Source organism: Lissotriton vulgaris, chromosome 7, assembly GCF_964263255.1.
Source record: "Lissotriton vulgaris chromosome 7, aLisVul1.2, whole genome shotgun sequence".
In the NCBI taxonomy this organism is placed as follows: Eukaryota; Metazoa; Chordata; class Amphibia; order Caudata; family Salamandridae; genus Lissotriton; species Lissotriton vulgaris.
The window spans coordinates 995,084,995-995,102,811 of NC_141695.1; the positions used below are offsets into that span (position 1 = coordinate 995,084,995).

The 17,817-nt window shown below is 41.7% G+C and overlaps 1 protein-coding gene across 1 annotated transcript in view; it reads left to right on the forward strand.

Annotated features, from left to right (window-relative positions):
• The window catches only part of WWC1 (WW and C2 domain containing 1), a 370,240-nt gene that overhangs the window by 277,246 nt on the left and 75,177 nt on the right, over nucleotides 1-17,817 (forward strand). Inside the window, exons 12-15 of the mRNA XM_086931411.1 lie at nucleotides 9,367-9,475; nucleotides 11,202-11,282; nucleotides 11,401-11,487; nucleotides 15,622-15,814. Of these exons, the coding sequence (XP_086787537.1) occupies nucleotides 9,367-9,475; nucleotides 11,202-11,282; nucleotides 11,401-11,487; nucleotides 15,622-15,814 (470 nt within the window). The remainder of the gene's footprint in view (nucleotides 1-9,366; nucleotides 9,476-11,201; nucleotides 11,283-11,400; nucleotides 11,488-15,621; nucleotides 15,815-17,817) is intronic.

Genomic DNA, 17,817 nt, shown 5'->3' on the forward strand with positions numbered 1-17,817 from the left:
TCAGTGTTTCAGAATCACCTCTTAACGTCTACCAGCCCATCTTTGATCCGTTTATTAAGAGTTATGAAAGCAAAGCTCACCCCAGCGCTAGCTTTTGGCGTGGAAGCCTACTCTGAGAAACCTATGCACTTTCTCAATAATTGCAGGGTAAGGCTTACAGGCTCTTATTTCTCCTTCCTTAGGACACACCACAGGCACAAATAAGATTGCAGTTGGGGCTAGTGGACCAAAGATTAGCTCTGAAAGAATCCCTCCTTAAATGCACACACTTATCTTGGTAGGTTTAAGGCCAAAAGCTAAAAGCTCTCATCTCGAAGGAGTTGAATTTCCTGGGAGAAGGAATGCAGCTTTTACTGGGATCTTCGAGGTCTAAAGGCTGAGGTTTTGTGGGAGCAAAATGTGTTGCACACTGGTTTTAAAAATCTGCTATGCAAGATAAGCCTCTTTCATTAATGATTACTTTGGTGTTGCTTTTAAGGGCAATTTCAAAATAAACCTATTAAGGCTACGCTTTAGTCAATTTCATCTATTGTTTTACAACCAAAATAGTCCAAAAGGCTGAACTTGATTAGGGGGGGGGGGGGAGATTGGAATGCAGACTCTGTTCACACCAAGAGTCGTGAACCCACTTATTAAGCATCTGTCCATTGTTGCTAGAGAAAGGCAGATATTGGCTAAGTAATGTTTTCAACCAATTTGGGATTAAAACATGCTGGCATGCAGTACTTTTCTGTATGATGGGTGAGTTTGCAGTGGTGACTGTACAAATTATCAAATTTATGAAAAGAGCAGACAAATTCTTAACAGAAAAAGAGCAATGGGGATATATTTCAACGCAAAGCGGCTGGCAACCAGTAATTAAGACTCTAAAGTCTACATAGGGAAAATATGGAAAATAAACTATGATATGCATCTGATTTGCTTCTGAATTAATTTCTATCATTTACCCTTTTCTCTTCTTAGGTAGTTAAAACAAGTCGCAAAGATCTCTATCTCTCTGCGGTCCTCCGCTTATTTCACAACTCTCCAAATGAAACCCCATTTCCAGGTGCATTGGCGACATCTTACCAATTAGAGGCCTTTACATTCCAAGTCTTTGGCACTCTTCCTGCTCCGTCAGTAGCGCCCTCGAGCCCTGCAAAATATAACACACAAAGGGTGGGTCCTTCATATCTTTCAACGGGCTATGCCCTGCCATTCCGTTTCGACCCACTGCATCTGCTGCCCACATCAGTCCAGCTTTCTGAGGAGCACCTGTCCATTCTCCTTCGGGCGATGCGGGCTCTTTTGGCCAAAGGAGTCAGAGAGGGTGCCAGCCTTGGAAATATAAGAACTTGCTGTTACTTCCTCCATTTCCTTATGCCAAGGATGGATGGAAGCTTTAATCCTATTTTAGCTCTCCACCCAAATGCTAGATAGTGGTTTTGGACCTGTAGGACACCTACTGCTGTACCACAGATTCTACTTGTTGTTCAAGGTAGCCTAGGAGTATTTTAAATTTGATATGCTTCCATTCGGCCATACCAGTGCCGCTCGGGTATTCACAGAAGTGATGGTTGTGGGTACAGCACATCTACATAGGTTAGGAATTGTCTTCCTTACATTAACAACTGGCTGTTCCCATAGTCGTAGACACCTTTAGACAATGAGGATCCTCCTGCAATTGTTGGGGTTATCTGTCAGCATGCTGGAGTCACACCTGACACCTTTGCAGAGGCTCGCTTTCAATGTAGCAAATCTGGATACAGTGTAGTTCCAGGCATTCTCTCCTTCATAATGAGTTTTGGACATCCACGCTACGATCCTGATGTTTCAGCCTCGATCCTCAGTTTCAGTGAAAGTGGCTCTGAGGTTTCTGTGCCTTTTGGCCTCCAACATCCTGCTCATCAATTCTACCAAGTGGCTTCTTCAGGTTTTTAAAGACAACACCACTACCATGTGGTAATGCAAAAAACAAGTTGGCGTGTGGTCTTGTGCCCTTAAGCTGTTCATCTCTGGAGATGCTTTGAGTGTCGGGATCTCTAAACTCCAGGGCGGACAAACTCAGACGGTGGTGCCTGGTAGATCACCAATGGAGATTACATTCTGAGGTGTGGCACAGGGTGTCTTCCAGCATTGGGAAAACCCTAGCTAGCTCTTTTCACCATACTCAAGAGTGTACAGTATCAAAACTTTGCAGGGTGGAATTTTCAAGAAGGATCTGCCTTGGGATGCTTTCTGGCCAGATGTGGAGAATGGGGCTCCTGTGCACGTTTCTGCCTCTCCTGCTCGAGTACTCCTGAAACTCAGGCCCAAGTCATCTTAGTGACACCAGATTGGGACAGGAGAGTGTGGTATCAGGAGCTTCTGGACATGAGGATCTCTCCTCCAATCAGGCTACATCTTTGGGAGGTTCTTCTTGACGTAGCAGGACAGGGTTCTGTCTCTGGCTTTGCAAAATCTCCATCTCCATGTGTGGAGGTTAAGCTGCAGCAATTGACTGCATTTGATCTCCCTTGTGCAAGTCATCTTTGCCACTAGGCGTCCCTCTACAGTGTTCAAACAGCGAGCATAGGGACAAATTTGTCACCTGGTTTGGCACCCACAACATGGCCCTATTAGAAACCTACTCATCAGATGTCTTGTACCTGTTTAATCTCTGGCCCTGCAAGTACTTGCAGTGGGTAATAGTGAAGGTTATTAATTGACATTTTCAGCCTTTTTGCATTTGCCAGATATGCTGTTCTTGTTTTAATCACCAGTTGAGTTAGGTTTCTGAAAGGTTTGACACGCCCTACCCCAAACATTTTGTGATGCCACAATGGTATCTTAATTTGGTCCACACTTTCCTCATATACACTACCTTCGAGCTGATGCTCAGGGGACCTCTATGTCTCCTGACTCTGGAGACTGTATTCCTTTTTAGTGATGACACCAGCTCGTCACATGAGTGAGCTTCAGGCTCTCTCAATGCAGCAGCCCTATACCACCTGTCTTCCAGAGTAATTGGTGTTTAATATCAAAGTGGCCATTTTGCCTAAAGTTGTGACTCCTTTTCACATTTGACAATCCCTTAGAATATTAGTGTTTTTTGCTCCACCTCACCCCTCGAGAGACTCCATCTGCTAGCACCAAAGACCAGTGTGGATGATCCGCTTTCTGTGACGTTCTCCGGGGCAAAGAAAGGTAAGGCAGTACAGAAAAGGGCTTTTCAGGGTGGATAGGCTTCTCCATTAAGATCTACTGTGCATTGTCCAAGAAGCAGCTTGGATGGTACCATTGAGTTGGAAGGCCCAGTTCTTGTTCTTAAAATCTGTCGGTCTGCAACGTGTCAATTAATTAACATAAAACAAAGCACTGTTGCCTCGACAGCTAGGTCCAAATGCAAATCCAAACTTGTCTGGAGCACACAACAAAAATGGGAGGAACATTATATCATATGTAGTTCAAAAAGCTGTATAATGTATTAAATATGTAACTTAAGACAAGTAGTAGACCAAAGGAATGTGTACAAATCCATTACATTAAAATACAGCCAATTATGCATGTAGAGAAACAGAATATTTGTCAGTATCCAAGCAGAATACAAAGTACTTTGAAGTCTCTGGATGTATACAGCTTGAGCATACATCAAATTGCTGGGTCCCTAGTTGGCTGGTTGTTACCCTGTCCAAGTAGGGACCCTTCTTCCTCGTTAGGATAAGGGGGATGCACTATTGAAATAACCCCTGCTCACCCATTTGGTAGCTTGGCACGAGCAGTCAGGCTTATCTCTGAGGCAGTGTGTAAAGCATTTGCACAGAACATACAGTAATATAGTGAAAACACTACAAAAGGACACCACACCAGTTCCGAAAAATATCCAATATTTATCTGTGTAAAACAATACCAAAACAATAAAAATCCAACGTACAATAATCAAAATATGAGTGAACTCCAGGCATTAACTATACAAGAACCATTTTTGAAAATCCATCACAAGAAATTTGCTCTTAGGACAACAACTGTATTCTTACCTAAAGTAATTTCAGATTTTCACCTTAACCAGTCTGTTGAGCTCCCAGTCTTTTTTCCTCAACCAGAATCACTAGCAGAACAGGCTCTTCATAGGCTTGACGTCAAAAGAGCTATTTTTTACTACATTGCCTCAAATTGTAAAGCGCTCTGATATCCTTCGGGATCAAGTTCGCACTATATAAAACCTTATAAATAAATTTTCAAAAATGTAAAAAAAAAATCCCTGGCCCGAATGGAAGGGCATTTAGCTCGTTTAGTCCTGCAGTATGTTGATCAGAACCATCCCACACACACACCCAGAGGTACTGCTTTGGTATCTATTCTAAAGGTGATGAATCTGCAGTTGGAAGTATATATCAGTAGAACGAGTTACGTACATTCCTTAACATTCTTTCTGGTGGCTACTCTCTCTAACCGTAGTCTCTCTAACCACAGATTCCTCAGTGCCTTCCTGCCTCCTTTATTCTATAGAAAAGGTTCAAACTAGAGATCTGCATGCTAGTGTCTCTGATTATTGTTTGGGTCAACATCTGAGTGAGGAAAGAAGCCGATAATTCTGTGCTTGATACGTGTCTTCATTGTCACCTGTGTGGTGGAACAATAGCGACGCAGAGTTGCATGGTGACACCTGCCAGTGTGCGGAAGCAATGCTGTTTTAAATCTTCCAGTTCCATTCTTTGTTCATGGGACATAAAAAGGTGAGGAATCTGTGGCGAGGAAGGGTATTCACCAGGAAGTGCATTACTGAAGATAAGTAATTGTTCAATTTAGAACTCATATGGACTGTTTGCTCCTGCTTTCTCCTTTTGACTGTCTTGGTTGTTGATTTTCTTATGGGTTGCATGCTCCAATCCTCTCAGGGCATTGCACTCAGTTGGCTCCTGACAGAGTACTTGATCATGTCAACTGTGTATTTTAAAAATATATTGTTCCAACTCCATACAGACCAGATTACACATTCACTCATTCAGAGGTGATTGTGTTCTTCCAGTGTCACACACTAAAGCTGCTTTGACGTTTTTTTAAACTTACTTGGGCCTGTTGTTATCCCACTCCCCCCGAATAGGAACAAAAACTGCAAAGAAGTAGTAGCCAGAAACATGCGTTTCTGCCTGTACTCTCAGGATCTGGAACACTATCTTCATCAGCATCAGAAATGCTCAATTTTAGGGCAATTCAGAAAGACTCCGAAGATTTAAAGAACATTAAAGTATCCAGCACTCATAAATACTTTGCCACTTTTTAAACAGTCCCTAGTTGCTCATCAGGGCTCCCTTTCCTCATTCAGTCCTCTATTGCTCTCAATCTAGCTTTGCACCTTACGAATTCACAGACAAACTGGTTACTTCATTCACCTCTCTGTATTTACGACCATGCTAATAAATTACCATAACATTTTAATTTCTGGGAAATGTATGTCAGTATAGTGTTTTATGAAAAGCAGGAAAAAATTAACAATGGAAAACTGGCTCTGAGTGCAGTATTGGAACGTGGAATTATGATTGGCTGAAGGATGATCAGTAACCGCAGTCATTTTCATGGCCACACAAACAACTATCTTAACACTGTTGCACTGTCCATATTGCTAACCTCAGTTTAATTCACAGTTCATAATTAGGAAAAAAGGAGTGGTGACCAATATTTTCTTGTCAACCTCATGTCACTTTGATCCACTAATAATAACCCTCTGTTTCTCCATATCGCCATATGCCTCTTCCAATGTTGGTGGTTCCTAGGCCTTTCCTTTGGAACACCTTACCATCTTTTATATGAGCCTTGAATTTGTGCCTGGATTTTAAAAAATGTATTAAAAGAATTTGTACTAAAACATCTAAACTAGATAACTACCTACTCTATTGTACGTCACTGCTTTAAAACTTGAAGTCAAAAGATTCCTAATGAACAAATTCTAACCTTAAGGTGGGCTAGGTGCATTTTCTCATAACCACTGATCCTTCAACTAGTGCACCAACATCAGTTGCATTTACCCTACCACCTTTTTTTTCTTTCAACTTAAGTCTCTGCTCATTTCGGTTATAAAACTTTATAAAATAAAATTATACAGTTTGATGCATATCTACATATAGAATACCACCTGGTGTCAAGCTGCATCCTTAAATAGACATAATGTTTGATGTTGTCATACTGCAGGTTGTACTTTGCAATCAAACAGATGTTGATGTATTTTACTACAACACATTTGCTTTCCCTATCTATATGTAAAATAATCCAAGTATTCTTGAACTGTGTACTGGTGCAGATGCAATGTGTAAGGAATTGGGTTGTTAGTTGAGAGGGATGTGAGCCCTTCTCAAACAGCCACATTGGTGGTCTGTGTGAACCATAAACAGTCACTAAATTAACCTGTGACCAACCCTCTGGTAACTTGGGACAAAAGCAGTCAAGTCTTAGAGGTAATATACAAAGTATTTATGCAGCACTCAAAAGGACAATAAAGTGAAAACACTACACAAGAAAAAAATCCCACACCAATTTTGAAAATAGAATAAAATGTAATAAATGATTTGACTCCAAAATGACAAACATCCAATTTGTAGAACAGGAGATATGCAATTTCAAAGTTGCATGGTAAGTATATCAGCTAAAAGCACAAATCGCCAATTGTGATTATCTGGTTGCAACGGGCCGGGACTAAGCCACAAGTTTAGGCTAACCACAATGGAGCATGAGCCAAATACAGGGACCAGATTAATCTCAAAGAGTATTGTACCTTATGTCATTGATATGGGCATTGTGCCACGCTGCATCGGTTCTAATGAGGGGCTGTGATGCGAGGTTCTGTGTCGCGTTGTCGCTCTGCATCAGTTCTGACGAGGAACTGCGAGGGCTGCAATGCAAAGTCATGTGTAGAGTTTTGTTCCGCACTGTGTTGGTTCCAGTGAGACGATGCGAGGGCTTCGATACGTGGTCCTGTGTTGCTTCTTTTCCAATGAGGCTACCCATTGTGCGGCCCGAGGTCCTGGGTTGCGAGGTATTGCCTTGCCCTGTGTTGAGCTGCATCATGCTGCTATAGTTCTCAGGAAACATGCAGTTGGGCCAGGAGGAGTACACTTGAATGCCTGTCCAAGTATCGGATCTGGGGGGCACCTCTTGGGGAGCAGGACTCACTCCAGTAAAGGCCAGCAGCGGGGCACACGCAGGTCAAGTTGGGTCTGGGCAAATGGACAGATACAGGGAAGGCCTCTGAAGCTTGTTATGTCTCTGTAGCTGAGAACAGGAGCCCAGTCAGCTAGCCCTTGGAGTTACTCTGATGGTTCTGGATTCAAGGAGCAGGTCCAGTCTTTTTTCTCAGGCAGCAAGGCAGTCCCTCTTGCAGCAGGAGAGCAGGGCAGTCCTTTCAGAAGCAGGGCAGCAAAGCAGTCCTTCTTCCGAGTTTTCCACGGATCCAGAAGTAAACTGAAGAGTGGGTCTGAGAGTTCCAACTGAATACCTGGTACCAGGTTTGACATGGGAGAAGCTTCTGGAGTTTTCCCACTGCAGAGGTGTTTGAAATCTCCTGCCCCCCTATCCTGGTGCCAATCAGTCTGCATTCACAATAGGCTAGTGTGTAGTTATTTGTGTGTGAGCTGAGGCAGTGTCTTTGAAGTGCAAGTGTGACTGGTCACAGCTCCCCCCCTTATCAAGTCCGGATGGCCCATCCTGCCAACACCCACACCCTCTATTGTGTGGCTGTGTTGGAGGAATGCACAAAGACCAACTGACAACTACACCTAGTCATGTGACCCAGGAGCAGGCTTCAGGCACCAAATAGGACAAGAAAATGTCAACTTTCTGAAAGTGAAATCTTCAGAATTGTGACTGAAAATCCAAATTCAACATTAAAAAGGGCTTTAAATTACAATTCCTCAGACACCTAACATGACATTCCTACCTGTTCACAGACAACAGTTATCACTTATTAGATGTAATAAGGTACACTCAGTTGTATCCTATGGGAGAGGTAGGCCTTGCAATGTTGAAAAATGAATTTGGGCATTTTTACTACCAGTACGGTATAACTTAAAAGTGCATGTCCAACTTTTTCAATACAACACTCGCTGCCCTTTGGTCTGTTTAAGGCTTCCCCTAGTGGTTACATTTATGTATTAAAAAGGAAGGTTTGAACCTGGCAAATGTTTCTTTTTCCAGCTCGAAATGATAGTTTAAAACTGCACACACAGGTTGCAATGGCAGGCCTGAGACATGTTTAAAATGAGCTAATTAAGTAGGTGGCACAATATGTGCTGCAGGCCCACTAGTAGCATTTAATTTACCAGCCCTAGGTATATAGTATACCACTTTACTAGAGATTGATAAATAAATTAAGTCTGCCAATCGGGTGTAAACCAATTTTACCATGTTTTAGGGAGAGCGCACAAGCACTTTAGCACTAGTTCGCCTTAGTAAAGAGCACAGTCTTAAAAACAAGCAAAACTTCAGCAAAATAGAACGGGTGATGGTAAAAAGTATGTGGGTGACCCTGCATGGAGGGCCAGGTTAAACACTGTATACAATATTTCTGATTGAAATGTTATATTTTTGTGAGTGAATAAATATATAAAATATGGTTTCAAGGAAGACCATTTTGGTACAAATAAAATGATTCTTGTGCCCGATTTTAAGGTTACCTGGTATTTGCAGAGCTTGCATTTGTATATTTTTCTCTTGCATCTTATTCGGATATGTTGAAAAATCCAATAGACTTGTTCAGCATTGTAAAGAGACTGAGAAGGGAGGTGGAAAGGTGCATTATAGACATTTGAATAAGGATAAAGTAGTCTTCACTGTTTTCCCTGCAATAAATTCTTATTGCCCTCTTTATTCTCTTTACTATGTCTAACTCTGTTGTTTATTTTGTATTTCATACGATAATTGGGCAGCTGGATAGAAAGTTATCAAAATTTAAGTGGGGTTTGCCCTTCATTTTAAAATATATTTTCAGTGAATGTCGTCATATCATGCTCAGATCCTTCTGAGGCCAAGGCTATATGTCCTGGTTTCCATTTTCCATAAATAATTCTATCTAGGAAGTGTCTACAGAGTCTTCTTAACATCTGAACAATATATTGTGTTGTGAGTGTGCTAATATTTTCATCGTGATATATTGTTTTTGATAATTTATACAGCACTTCACACCCCTCCTCAGCTGTGAAGCACTTCCAGTGGTGGCTAATTGGTTATTATTGTTCACAGTCCTGACAGGAAGTGCTAAGTGAGAGCCAGTTTTCGTTCAGAGCATAGTTGTATCAGTCTACTATTAACCACATTTGGGGATGGAGGAAATACAATTTTTTTCACGCAGCCTTAATGGGTTCTCCATGTTCCACGGTGCGATTTGCACACCTAATGATTATTTCTTGTTTATGCCAGGTTTAAATCCGCTTGGAGGAACTGCCTTGAAAGGGACTGGTGTTTCAGCAGCAGTGTCAGACGAATCGGTAGCAGGGGACAGTGGTGTGTACGAGGCATCTACTCAAAGGTAAGGGTTTTTCCGTAAATAAACACTTTAACCACATCCGTGCGGGTACGATTTACCACCGGGTGCTGAGCCCTAACGAAAACGGGCGTAGTCATGATGGAACGGTTCCGTCATGAGCACAGCTCAACCGATGCTCATGAAGGAACCATTCCGTCATGAGCATCGAAAGGGTTAACATGCTTACTCAGAATGGCCTGCCAGATAAGAGTATTGGTTTCAAAATGCACAGATGCTACACTGTGCACAAAGACCAGGAAAAGGAGATTTTTAACATTTAAGTTGATCATACATAAAATGTGTATTTAGAGTTTATCATATCAGTCAAGGTTCGAGGAGGTTTCCTACATAAAATTGTAGAAATGGTAAATATCTGTGGTGGGCAGCATTCCACCCTGAGGTTCCAAGTCACATTGTAGACAACTCGTGCTCTCCTTATGTACAATGTCACTTTCCCCACGGGAAGACTTTGTTAAATATAAGGCAATGAAATTGTTGAGTGCCATCTGCGAATCTATATGCTGAGTATAAAATCCCTATCACAATGCAGTAGGAACTGGAAGCTGTTGTTGATACATACCCATCAACAATTCTATAGAACATTCCCTCACACCGTTCATGTCCAGAATATGGTTGGTTCTGTTGTCTCTCAGTGGATTTTATTCCGATTATCTTGGTTAAATTAGATTGGCTCAGTGTCATCTCTGATATCTCGTATTATTTGACATTTATGACGGTGAGATGGTATAGTACATGATTAAAAGATGTTTACGCCACTTAAAGGAGAGTCTGCACATATCCCTACTTATTTTTCAGAGACGTCACGCAATTCCTTTGTGAAGTGACACGACCATATAAGAAGTGGTATAAGAAGAAAAGTAATGATGGAATACGTGCTCTAAGAACCTGTTGTGTTAAACAATCTGTGGACTCGAGTGCACCACTCTATGTTTACAAATATGTCATTGTTGAAAAACATGAATATGTGGTTGGTATTATCACTTTTCACTTCCACATTCTGCCTACCGGCTGAATAATTAATCCCTGCAGCAGAAATTCCTTTAAAAATGGAAAGAAAATTATGACTGTGCATGGAAAATGTAATAAGACAAGCATGTCTACACAGTTACAGCATTATTATTGAAGTTAATTAAGCGGTCATTGCACCAACCGAGAGTTGAGCAAAACTGTCTGTGAATTGATTGGCTCGCTAACTCAGGACGTTACCACCCCTATGATTTTATTGAATATATGCCACAGTGCACTGGCCAATGAATTTGGTTCTCATGATAACATTCGGATTAATGAATGAGCTGAAAGATCCCTGTCAGCTGTGACCCAAATGGAAGGATTCTCAAATGCTTCCTGAAGTGATCGAGGGTGTTGCAATGGTTCTGGATTGACGGGTCAAAGTAAGGAGAACATTTCAAAGGATGTACATCCTTCCTCTGCGGCAGTGTGCACTCTTAGGATCAATGACAACTGCATAGAATAAGTCAGACCTTTCTCAGAATGAATGGTTAACCAAGCATTTCTAACATTTTGGATCATGGGCTCTGATTTCCAACATGGTGTGAAAAGTGTGAACCCTTCATTATGGCTGCAGCAAATATGGCAAGGCTCTAATTCAGAGTAGAGAAGGCTCACTTACACATATTCTAAAATAAAATTGTACAGACTTTTTCAAATGCTGCAGTACTCTTCACGCTGGTTTCTATTCGTCTTTTAGGCCCAGTTTGTCTGAAACTACAATGTCTGATGTGGATGATGCTGAGGCGGTCGGAACAGCCAAAGTTCAAATTGGAATGAAGTAAGTACTTGGACATAGTTCAAGACTATACAATTCATTAAAAATGCCTTCATCTGATTTATAAACAGATTACTGTTTTATATGTAAATAAATTGATCGTTTCTGTTTGTTTTTCCAGGTATGATGACAAAAATTCACAGTTCGCAATATTTGTCATACAGCTGAGTAACTTCTCTGCTCTCTTGCAGGAGCAAGCCCAAAAAGTGTAAGTGTGTGACGCAATGTTAAGCTTTCAATATCAGATGCGCTTGTTATGCCAAAAAACTACTTTTACCTTAACGTTGTTCAACGGAGCCCTTTAGAGAAACCAAGAAAAAAGTGTCCAAGCGGGCAAGTTTGAAAATAGCATGAATGTATGTTTACATAGCTCAAGGGTTGTATATATTGTATTGGTCAGTTCCATTCATTGGAGGAAAGAGGGGCTCATGGTATGCTAAAAGAAGAAGAGAGGTGAGTTGAGTGAAGTAAAGAGAAGTGTCAATTCATAACTGCACATGAAGTGTGAACTGTAGTCATGTGGTCATACTTACATTTATAGTCAGATATTGTGATTGTGTTTTCCTGTAATGCTGTTGACCTGCTGTAGAAGTTAGTTACTGCACAATACACAGCAGTAAAGACCACAGAGTCAGTAGAACATTATAAGATATGTGTTGGGAGTCTCTTTCACAGAACTCTTAGGAATGGCTTAGGAACTCTGTCCCTCAAATCACTCAACTAGATACAAAAGCACCTTTCACAGTCCATCTACACCTACACGGCATGAGCTGAATCATAGTTTAAGTACTCAAAATAAATAGCTTATCAGTCAGTGTATACCACTGAGTTTTTTTGACTGCTCCCTGAGGATGCTGTGCAGAGATTCCATATGTTATAAAGTGCCTGAATCAGCTCTCATATGTGGCCAGGGGTTGCGGAAGGCCATGGATTGCACTGTAACTTTGTTACAACTTTAGGTTTCCTCTCAATTTTACAGAAGGCAAGACCCCAGCTGAACAAGCTAGGAAAGCTGTGGATGGCCCTTGCAAGAATTTCTGTTCCCATAGGATATATAGCCTTCTATCCCATTGCCAAGGGACATACCTATTGGTAAATGCCCTCAACCCTGCATCTTGGTGCTATAAAATGAGTGCGCCTTTAACATCCAGTATAGCCCAAGTCAGAAAGGATTTAATGATGTTAGGACATTTCACCCTCTAAGGGTAGAATTTTCTAATTTAACAAGGTAGAAAAAGAAAAACAAATATTAGAATATGGAGACAGAATGCTTATACCAGCATTATTTGCCTTGAGCCACTCCATTGTCTTCAGTGGAGCTCTCAACATTCTAGTGTTCTAATATAGTCATATCCTGACCCCAAGGGATATACCTGTTGTTAAAGGCCCCGAACCAGAGAGAAGGCCTGGAATGAGGTAGAGAGCCTTTAACAACCGGTATAGCCTGAGGCAGAAAGGTTTGTAAGGCTATTCGAACATTCCACCCACAAAAGGTAGAATTTTGTAAATTCAAAGGGAAGAAACATAAAGGCAAACATTGGAATGTTGGAACAGAAGGCATATACCAGCCACTACAAGCCCGGAACCACCCCATTGTCTTCACTGCAGCTCTCATCATTCCAGTGTTGAATTTCTGTTTTAGGGACTCTCCTCAAAAAGAACAGTTCATCCTTCACTGCTACATCATGTCTCTTTTGCACTGGAGTAAATGTAATCCCAGAGATGCTTTGATATTACTAGGCCTCATCAATGAGGTGCAGTATGAATTCGGTGCACAACAACCTAATGAATCAAAGTCTGGGCATGAAAGTCCCATTTAGGGTTGCTCACTCAGAATAACAAAATATGATAGAGTGCTTGGATTAATCTCAGCTGCTGGTAATTATTCTAGGCTGAAGTCCAGTCCATTATATTTTCTGGTTACTTTTGCTTGTATTCCTGCTCAGAATTCAAACAAGCAGATACTTTGAAAGAAAGTGTACTTAATACTGTATCTATAATACGGAATGGTGCCTATAGTTGTTACATTTAATTGAGGGACAGCCAAAGAAGTCACATGTAAGAAATCACAGAGGCTAGGAAGGCAGACCGGAGCACATGTAATACCCTTGATTGCAAGGCGCCACAGAGGCTCAGGCCGAGTAGAAGACACTCCTTTCATGATATAGTGATATAGGTCAAACTGAGCCAGAGCTTGCGATGAAAAACCTTGTGCAAGAACAAAAGCTTCAAGTAGAATCTCAGCACCATTGTCAGCTAAGGTGGAATTCAAGATTGCCTGGTGTGTTGGCTGTCTTGCCTCAGTCATTTCTCAAGTTGTATTTTTTACTTATTTTGGATTTCTTCATCAAGACTTAGTTGCAGGCCAAGGTTTGTGCTTTACAGATTTTGCCAAGTTCAAAATGCTCAGAACGGAATGGGGTCCCATCAGTGACTGGTCAAGTATAACTATTTGTTGTATTGGTATGATGTGTATTAACGGTCAGAATTCCAGCCTTGTGATTATAATACATTTTGAATCTTGTAATGGGAGATTCCTCATAATCTGACCCCCACAAATGAGCAACCACCTTGTAGTCGGTGACACACAGCATATTTCTTTTACTCTCCTTTCCCAGATATAAACTGTCTTGAGGACACAACTTTCAGCGTTAACAAGCTATTGCCAAGCGTCCCTTTGAGTCATCGGTCGTTATGAGCCCTACTGCTATCAGCACTTGGGTGCATTGACACTTCAGGATGCAAACAGCAGCATGGCACCAGTGACAGGCTGAGAAGCTGATTGTTCCCATGGGCTGTTTGTCCCAGGCAGACACTGGTCCTAGAGAGAACATCAGTTCTGCTTCGTGGGGGAGTTAGGCACTCATTAGTATCTTAAACAGCTACAGAGCCCCATTTTTGCAACCCTACCCATGAGAGTGTTCAAGCACTTCATTAACATGTGTATTGGATTTACCCACCACTGTCTCCGCCTGTGTATTATGTGTTTGAGTATTATAAGCGATATAATATGTTTATACTAGTTATAAAATATACTTTCTAAGCCAATTATCAAATATTCCAATACAAATTAAAGAACTTATAGTAATAGTTCTCTATCTTCCATAAATAGTGAAATTCAGAATTCCCATCACAGAGATCTAAAAAAATTATTTAAATCAATTCCATAGGTTAATTCGCACACGGGCTGTAATTGGTGGAACTGAACAACAGCGGGTATGAGCGTACTCCTCAAATAAAAAACAATACGAGTATTACATTGACCATTGTGTTTGCTTTGGGAGTATATTTTGTGTAATCAATCTCAATTTGTATAATTTCCTGTGAACACTTGAACTTGCTGGCTAATGTAAAGCGGATGTATGACGGAACTATAAATTCTGTTGTAACAAATTCCATTACAACGCGAATGCCTTTACAACGTGTAAACTTTACCATGCATATTTTTATGATTATGCCTTTGCCAAGCATTCCTTTTCAACAAATGTTATTGTAAAAGCATGAATATTAAAGGCATATGTGTGGTAAAGGTTTTTCCTGATCCCAGCCCTGAGTCCTAAAACCAACCCCTGGTGCAACCCCTCCGCCCGGCCCCTAGTCCTATAAAAAAATACCGCCCTGAACCCTAAAGCATGACCCGATACAAATTCCCCCTGGTGCCCAGTCCTTAAAAAAACAGACCTCAGCCATGACCCCCTATAACCGGACCCCCAGTGCCCCCCCCCCCACTCCCTGCCCTTACAAAAACACCTGCCCAAACCCTGAGCCCTAAAACATGACCCCAGCGCAACAACCTCTGGCCCACAGCCCTTAAAAAAAAAGGCATGAGCCCAGAAAGCAGCCTCTACCCACCCCTTCCAGCTCCCTGCCTGGAAAAAAAACCAAAATACCCCCATCCCAGAGCCCTAAACCCAGACCGGCCGCAGCACCATTGCTGAAACTCCCCATTTCCTCCTGTGCAATCGCACTTAACTCTGTGAAAACCTGCCTTTTGTTTTCAAGGAAGACGCGCAGGTTGTTATAATTTCTTTTCCTTAAGTGGAATCCGGGTATGCCCTTACCACCAGTACCACATATATGCCCTTTCTGTTCATACCTTTACAACTTAACTTGTTGTAAAGGCATATGTGGTAAAGGCATATGCGTTGTAAAACCATGCGTGGTAAAGGCTATGCGTGGTAAAGTTCCACATGTTGTATCAACACAGTGGGATAGACTATGCGTAGTAACAGCCACTTTGTAGTGGCTGTTTCCCATGTAAAGCACGTGTGCTTCAAGCAAAGATTTTAGCTGTAAGCCCTGCCTTAAATGATGCCTTAACAATACACATATTTGTTTGTAGGTATATGCGTGTGGCCGTTCTTCCTAGCAAGGAGAACACAAGCTGTTTGTTCCGGACAAAACCAGTGGACTCTGCGGACAGTCTTCTTTACAATGAAATTTTTTGTGTGCCTATATCACATGCCTTGTTACGTCAGAAGACAATGAGAGTCGATGCCTGCTCAGTCAACAGCCCCGACTTTGAAGAATGCCTGGTACTACAGATGCAAACCTTATTTGTTGCTATTTGGGTCTATATTTATTTTATAAGATCCTAGGTTAAGATTTTTAAAAAACTCATCACTACATCTGATCTATGTATGCATGGCAGTTCTGTTTAACTCTCTAGCAATCACCTTAATTTAAGGTTAGCAGTAATTGTTTTAGGTCGTGTTTTGTGGGACTAAATGCATAATTCCACTGTACATTCCTGGCCTACATAAGTTATGATGCACTCTAGTTGTCAACTGGCTCCCTGTTAGCAGGACACCATGTCCACACCTAGGTTTATTTGTTATAAATCATTGTCATCATTGTGCTTCATTCTTGTTGATTTAATGGAAGCAACCCTTGACTACAACGCCACACATGGTGTCAAATTAAAGCCCATGGAACAACATGCGTCCCTCGATGTCGTGGAGCAACGTGGCAGCCCTAGCCAGACCCTTGCAAGTTAAAGGTTGTACTGGGTGGGATCTAATAAGCCTGTAAATTTAGGCAGAAACAGATATTTAGCTATTATTATACTTGACATATCTAATTTGCGTTCACTGTGGAAGCGTGAAGTGGCTTTCTTGTTGCAATTACGCCATAGGGTTCTCAATAGGGCTCAACACTCAAATTGACTTGGCCCCTCATTGCCAGTGTGGAGATTTACATTTTTCTCCAATAGCTATCTTGTGATGTTGGATGTTCTCTCTGAACTGTCATTATGTTTGGAGGCACTGTCAAGGACAAAAACATATCCCTGGGACATTGGGAGACCGGGTGGGCAAACCCCATCTCTTGGGGTGTGCTCGGCTGACCTTTTATTGTCGTGGCACCCTGCTTTCCAGACAATGTGCACATTCTTCCTTTCAATACAAAGGTAGGATGAGATTGTATTAAAAGAAATCTTATAAACCTGACACTAACTCAAACTCTGAATTGGTACCAGTACATACTTACCCTAGGGACAGGTGCTGTCCCTAGTAACAGTTAGTACTGGGACAAATTGTTGTTGTTTGCAGCCGAAAAAGCATTTTAGATTCCTTTCAACTTTAGCTTTGCTTGACAAATTTGCATGAAACGTCCAACAAAAAAAATTATCATTTCCTTAAACAGTTGTGTACAAATTGTTTAAGATGGGATTCAGTTGTAAAGAGGCAAAGGGCTGCACACTGCCCTGTACACAAGGGTGAGAGTTATACATAGTTGCTTCTAGAGGTAAGGACCAGGCTGACTTTCAAACCCTGAGCATAGCACAGACTGTGTACAGTGGGCTGAGGCCAGTGGCACTAGGAGCAGGTCAAGGGCCAATTACTGCTCCTAGAGCCCACAACATGGGATTGGGCTTTTCTTAACATTAAAGGAAAGCTATGGTTCTTCACTGCAATCACAAAGTGTATTATAAAAAACTTAGCAAACACAAGGAGATGATGGACAGAGTGCTGAAACTTTTCAGACACTCACCGATCTGGGTGAATCCATCATCGTTCCTTAGCTCACTTCGCAACCCCAGTTCAGACCCAGTCATATGCAAATCAGTCTTGACCCTGTGCCTTATGGAAACAGTCCAGCCCGAACTGCCAAGCCAGGTCTTCCATGGACCATAAACAAGCATCTTGGGACCGATTTTGGGGTAGCACCCCTCATCAGCCAGGCTAGCTTTAATCCAGTGGCAAAGTGTACGAGGGACCCACGTCTGGGCATACCCTGTCAACTTAGCGTGAACAACGCAAACACAAGGAGATGATGGACACTGCGCTGAAACGTCTCAGTCATACTACAATAAACATAGAAATGTACAATTGAATAAATGTTATGGACACAGTCCAAAGCCTAAACAGCCATGAAGTTTGCCAGATGGCATTAACTATGCATTTGTGAGTGTGCCTGTGCATTTCACATAATTTCATACATGGTGTCACAGACAACATTGCAAATTACTTTGGTGACAACTCGGACACAATTCAAACTTCCTAGCCTTCTAGAAGGCTCTAAATCGTCATCTATTCAA